Source organism: Helianthus annuus, chromosome 16, assembly GCF_002127325.2.
Source record: "Helianthus annuus cultivar XRQ/B chromosome 16, HanXRQr2.0-SUNRISE, whole genome shotgun sequence".
NCBI classification, from domain to species: domain Eukaryota; kingdom Viridiplantae; phylum Streptophyta; class Magnoliopsida; order Asterales; family Asteraceae; genus Helianthus; species Helianthus annuus.
In genome coordinates, this window is record NC_035448.2 from 168958430 (window position 1) to 168963931 (window position 5502).

The following is a 5502-nucleotide window of genomic DNA, read 5'->3' on the forward strand; positions in this document are numbered from 1 at the left end:
GTGCCAGTGCTGGTGCTGGTGATGTTGGGATCTTGGAAAAAGTCGACCACGATCCCCATGTCATGACGAGTAGTGACGCATGAGTCGGTGGATGGTAGTGATTGTGTCTGGTTTTGATAGCTGCTGCTAGACGAGTCTGATTATTTGGCAAAGACGATCCCGACGCCAGAGTTGATACTTGGCGTGGTCCTGGGGACACATCTAATATTTTCAGGGCTTTGATATAAATTGATTAAGAGCAAAACTATATGAAGTATTAAAACAGTATCCCTCTAGATCATAGTTGTTAATGGCGAATAGCGACAAATAGTGATAAGGTACCTATATGCTATATAGCGAATAGCGAGCGCTATTTTATACATCGCGATATCCTAGAAAAAACTCTATATGTATATTATATCAACAAGACTTCCAGCCCTATGGTTATCCCAACAAGACCTTTTCTGGTTAATACTCCTTGACAGTTTCATTTTCTTTATTTTGCTTCATCATTTGAGCATACGAAAGACTTCCAGCCCTATGGTTATCCCAACAAGACCTTTTCTGGTTAATAGATGCCCCCCCTGCAGTTTTTTGGCTGTTCCAAACTGTAGCAGCAGCAGATGTGTTGGAAGTCAGATGACTTATTTGCAGCGGAAGTTGATGACAAGTTTGGATTATAAGAAGAATCCATGTTATCGTAAACAAGAGAACCAAAATGAATATGCATGACAAATTGAGAACAATGATCGAAAGAAAGAAAGGGGTGGACAGTTCTTAGTGAAATTAAGAAAGTCTTGATACCGGTTATGGTTCCCGGCAATTCTAATATATACATAGTATTTGGCGGTTAAGATATGGCGGGTAACTGTTTTGCAGTTATTTGAAATGGATTCCCGCTTATCTTCCGGTTATTGATAATCATATCACTAACTAACTTAATAAGCTAAACTAATTATGTGTCCGAAATACGAATTAAAATACAAAAACATAACTTAGTTTAACATTTCTAACATAACCCCCTTAAACTAGGTTATGTTTGCGAGACCGATCCAGCACACTCTGATTTGCTTCTTCCACAGCCCATCTTGCATAGTCAAAGTTGAAGCGTTTTCTTCTCTTTCCTTTGTTCCAGTCTTCATCATCGATGCGAGTGAACAACGCAGCTTGTTCCATTCCTGCAGAACCTTGTTGAGCATCTTCTGCATTTGTTGATACTTTCTGATGACTTCCTTCTTCAACAACGACTTCTTTGTCCTGCACTTTTCTTTGAAATTGATTGAAATTATAGTAGTACTCTAGGATATCAAGATACATGGCATATGTAGTTCTCATGTAATCTCCGTCTCCATAGTCAAATCCCAGATCCTTCGCTATTGCAGGCCACATGTTCTCCGTTGTTACAGTTTTGTATCCCCCATCCGCGGCTACCAACAAGTATAAACTTAGTAGATTAACCTTTCTCTTATGCAATGCAACTGGTGGAATCGGTCGATTCGTGATTTCCATATAGTTAAATAAAAACCATTTAACTAATTCTTCAAACTTTGAATCAAGCATATGCTTATACTTGATCACAAATTCTCGGTCATCTAATAAATTCATGAATGTTACGCAGTCTTCAAATTCATTAAATTCCATATTCTTGACAATCATCATATTCCAATCTGGTTCATGTGAAGATAGATCCAGATCTTCGAAATATGAATTTAAATACCTTTCTTTAAATTCATTGTCATGCACGTTTTCTTCAATAATGTTCTGTTTTTCTTGTAACCCGATTTCTTCCTCTCTTGTTAACCCACTTGCTTCGTTCATAGAATTATCAACCGGAATAGAGAACATAGGATAAATTTTACAAGTATCACCGTTCTTGTTAACGGTAAATCCTTGCATCGTTAATTGATCTATGCTCAAAACATTTCGATCCAATTCCGGAGAATAGAAAACGCTTTGAATTCTCATAGTCTCATTTCCGGTTTTTATTTCAACCGAACCAACCCCACGTGTAAACAGAAAATTATTTTCCCCGGATTGAGTATCAACCCCTATTATATGCTTAATACGTTTAAACACGTTTAAATTTCCGGCCATATGGTGTTTAAATACAGAAATAACGTACCAAATATCGCTCCATAGCCCTCCTTCGGTACCCACTACAATCATCTCTTGATGATTACTAAAATCTCCTCTTTGATTCTGTATGCCCATGTTCACCGCTTGTCGGATTAACTGAGTCGCCTCATCTGTTTCTTTCTTATTACACTTGTAGATTTGATGCCCTGGTTGGTGGCAGTAAAAGCATGTCTTTTCTCGTTGAAATCGCTTATTCTTGTTCTTCATTTCATCCGTGCAATGTTGACAAGGCAACATAGTGGACGTTGGTTTAAGTTCTGTCATCTGCATCTTCCCTTTTGTCGCTCTGATACCACTTTGTTGGAAGTCAGATGACTTATTTGCAGCGGAAGTTGATGACAAGTTTGGATTATAAGAAGAATCCATGTTATCGTAAACAAGAGAACCAAAATGAATATGCATGACAAATTGAGAACAATGATCGAAAGAAAGAAAGGGGTGGACAGTTCTTAGTGAAATTAAGAAAGTCTTGATACCGGTTATGGTTCCCGGCAATTCTAATATATACATAGTATTTGGCGGTTAAGATATGGCGGGTAACTGTTTTGCAGTTATTTGAAATGGATTCCCGCTTATCTTCCGGTTATTGATAATCATATCACTAACTAACTTAATAAGCTAAACTAATTATGTGTCCGAAATACGAATTAAAATACAAAAACATAACTTAGTTTAACATTTCTAACAAGATGTGGTACCCCCGGCATCCCGACTTGTACCATTAGCAGCATCAGCAGGGACCGGGACAGCAGGGTTTGAGCTCGTATCAGTGCTCGAGTCAGGACCTGTGTTAACGACTAAACCATTACTCTTTACCACATCAACAGACAGGTTGGACTAAAACCGGTTCATCCTCATCCATATGCACTGAATTCGCTGCACTTGTATGCTCCTGGGCTTCACCAGCGTCGCTTTGTTCATCACCTTTTAGGGCATTAGAGTTAGCCACAATAACTGTAGCCCATCTCAATGGACCCGTTTTTGTCTTTGCTGAGATTCGTTGGGTTTCTTCCACAAACCCCTTAATTCAAAGGTCTGAAAGCATAGGGCCATACTTGACCACTGGTTTTGCTCTGTTATTCTTCCTGAAATACTTGATTTTGACCCCTCCCCTTTTAGGGTTAGCAGATATGTACCCACCTGGTGGAAGCCCTGCTTCCCGCATAAGAGCATGGTCATGTGCAGCTTTTTAAGCCTGAATCTGAGCTAATTCTTGGTCCACAGGCCTCGTATCACAACTGGGTTGCATTATTCATAAATTTTAGATAAGAATAATCCAACTTCAAATATCTTCTTCATGTTACATTATTCATATTCATAAATTTTAGCAAATTTCCCTTAACGAGAACATGCATAAATAGTTCTGTATAATAAATTTAATCATTTGTGGTAGCTTTGTGAGTTTTAGTTCAAGGAGTTACGAGTACAATAATACTAGCAGATTAAGTCGAGTAAAGGCTAACCATCTTTGTATATTTGATGATCTATTAACTGATTTGTGTGAGTATTGAGTAACGAGTAAAAATTGAACAACTATAATCCATGGTATATGCACATTTCCGACGGTATCCATATTTGTCCAAGTTCAATGAACCCAGAGCTACAAAGCGTAAGTAAATAAAACTGCTAATCGTCAATATGCAGCCCCAAAACCAAAACTCAAACGCTTATACAGAATTAGGGCTCCAAATCACTTTCTTCCAAATCCTTTATCCAACACAAAGGCACACACACCCTAACCCATTCTACATTGCGTTTCTTTCTTTCGTGAACAACGAAATCCATCGGGGATCGTTGCATCTGTCTCTAAAAAATGGTTCGGAGGAACTCATCGAAGGTTAGACGTATGGCTCGGGAACTGTCGGACGATGATCGGATCACCCGATTGCCAGATGCTGTGATCCATCACATTTTTTCGTTCATAGATACTCGATCTGTTGTTCAAAGTAGTCTTCTATCACAAAGCTGGAAAAATACATGGAAATCGCACCCGCATTTGAACTTCGAGATCGGTCCATCTCCCGATCAGGTAAGCGGCTCTAAATTCCCCAATTTCACGCGACGCTTTCTATCTAAGCGTGATGACGTTACGGAGCTTTCCACCATCGCGTTCCGATCAAATTCAATCACTCTTCGGCTTCTTAAAAAGATCATACTCTATGCAATGTCGCACAAGACCCGGAAGCTAAAGATTGAATTCTCGGGTGATAAGCTAACACGACGTGGCAGATTTGATTCATCTTTGCTTAGATCTCGATATCTCCAACACCTTTCTCTAAACATTGATTTTGGGCTTAAAAGCAGTCCATCTCTGACATGGGATTCTCCGGCTCTAACCACTCTAACTATTAAATGTGTTACATTCACGTTACAACTTGTTAATGATGATGCAAGTAAGTCTGTTGATCTGTTTTCCCGATTTCCGAATCTGAAAACTCTTGCGTTGGATGACTGTACGTTATCTGATATTGATACTTTCATAACCAAGTCAAGTGAGTTAGAGAGTCTATACTTGATCGGTATTTATCATTCGTGTGAGTTTGTGGTCTCTGCACCAAAGCTTTCATTGTTCACGTATAACAACGGCATTGCTCGGTTTTCGTTATCAGCCAAAGATCTCAATTCATTAAATACAGTAAATTTTCAAACGATCTATAGTAGATCTATTGAGGAGCATTCTATGTTACTTGAGTTGATGATCAAGACGTTCCAACAACTCTATAAGGCAAAGTCTCTTACCATAAACTTAGAAGCCTTGAAGCTTCTTTCTATGTTCCCAGAATTGTGTGAAAGACGAAATTGCCCTTTCACAAGTCTGCAGAGTTTGACTGTGGTTTCAGGCCACTGGCTACCGCATTCCTTGACTGGGTTTTCCAGTGTTTTCGATTATTTCAGTCGCAACTCTCCAGCTATTAAGATTCATATCGATTTGAATCCAACACCTTTGCAGTTCCGTTATTAGTGTTTTGAACCTGTCTGCAGCATGAAGATGTCATTGTCTGGTTGCTGGTAAGGTCAGTTTAAATTCTTTTACATATTCTTGGTTAATAAGTTTTTAACTATTATTAAACTTGCAACTGGTGACTTGTACGGATGCACATGTGAACCTGATGCTGAAAGTAACATGTAACAATTAAGCAGGTAATGCGGTAAAAAATCGGATATCGGTCAAGGAACGATATCTGAGGTATCAGTAATTGTGGTGGGATATCGGTAGTATATCTTGTTGGTGCACTTGTGTCTGTACTTTGTCTGTATTCGGTCACGTTATAAACGATGTCCTTGTTAGTCATGTAAGTTTGACCAAGTCAACTGTCCTCCTAGTTTGACTTGGCCAAACAATTAGAAATATGGTTGTCTTTTGTCTGGCTCGAAGGATGCTCATCG

General features: G+C 38.9%; 1 protein-coding gene across 1 annotated transcript; it reads left to right on the forward strand.

The window, feature by feature from the left end:
* The first annotated feature begins 3928 nt into the window (after positions 1–3928).
* LOC110919920 (F-box/LRR-repeat protein 25) lies at positions 3929–5077 on the forward strand. Its single transcript, XM_022164167.1, has one exon. It carries the CDS (start codon positions 3929–3931, stop codon positions 5075–5077), a length of 1149 nt encoding a protein of 382 aa, XP_022019859.1.
* Positions 5078–5502: the final 425 nt, after the last annotated feature.

Coding starts and splice junctions, on each gene's coding strand:
- LOC110919920 (XM_022164167.1), top strand. CDS start 3,929: ATGGTTCGGAGGAACTCATCGAAGGTTAGACGTATGGCTCGGGAACTG.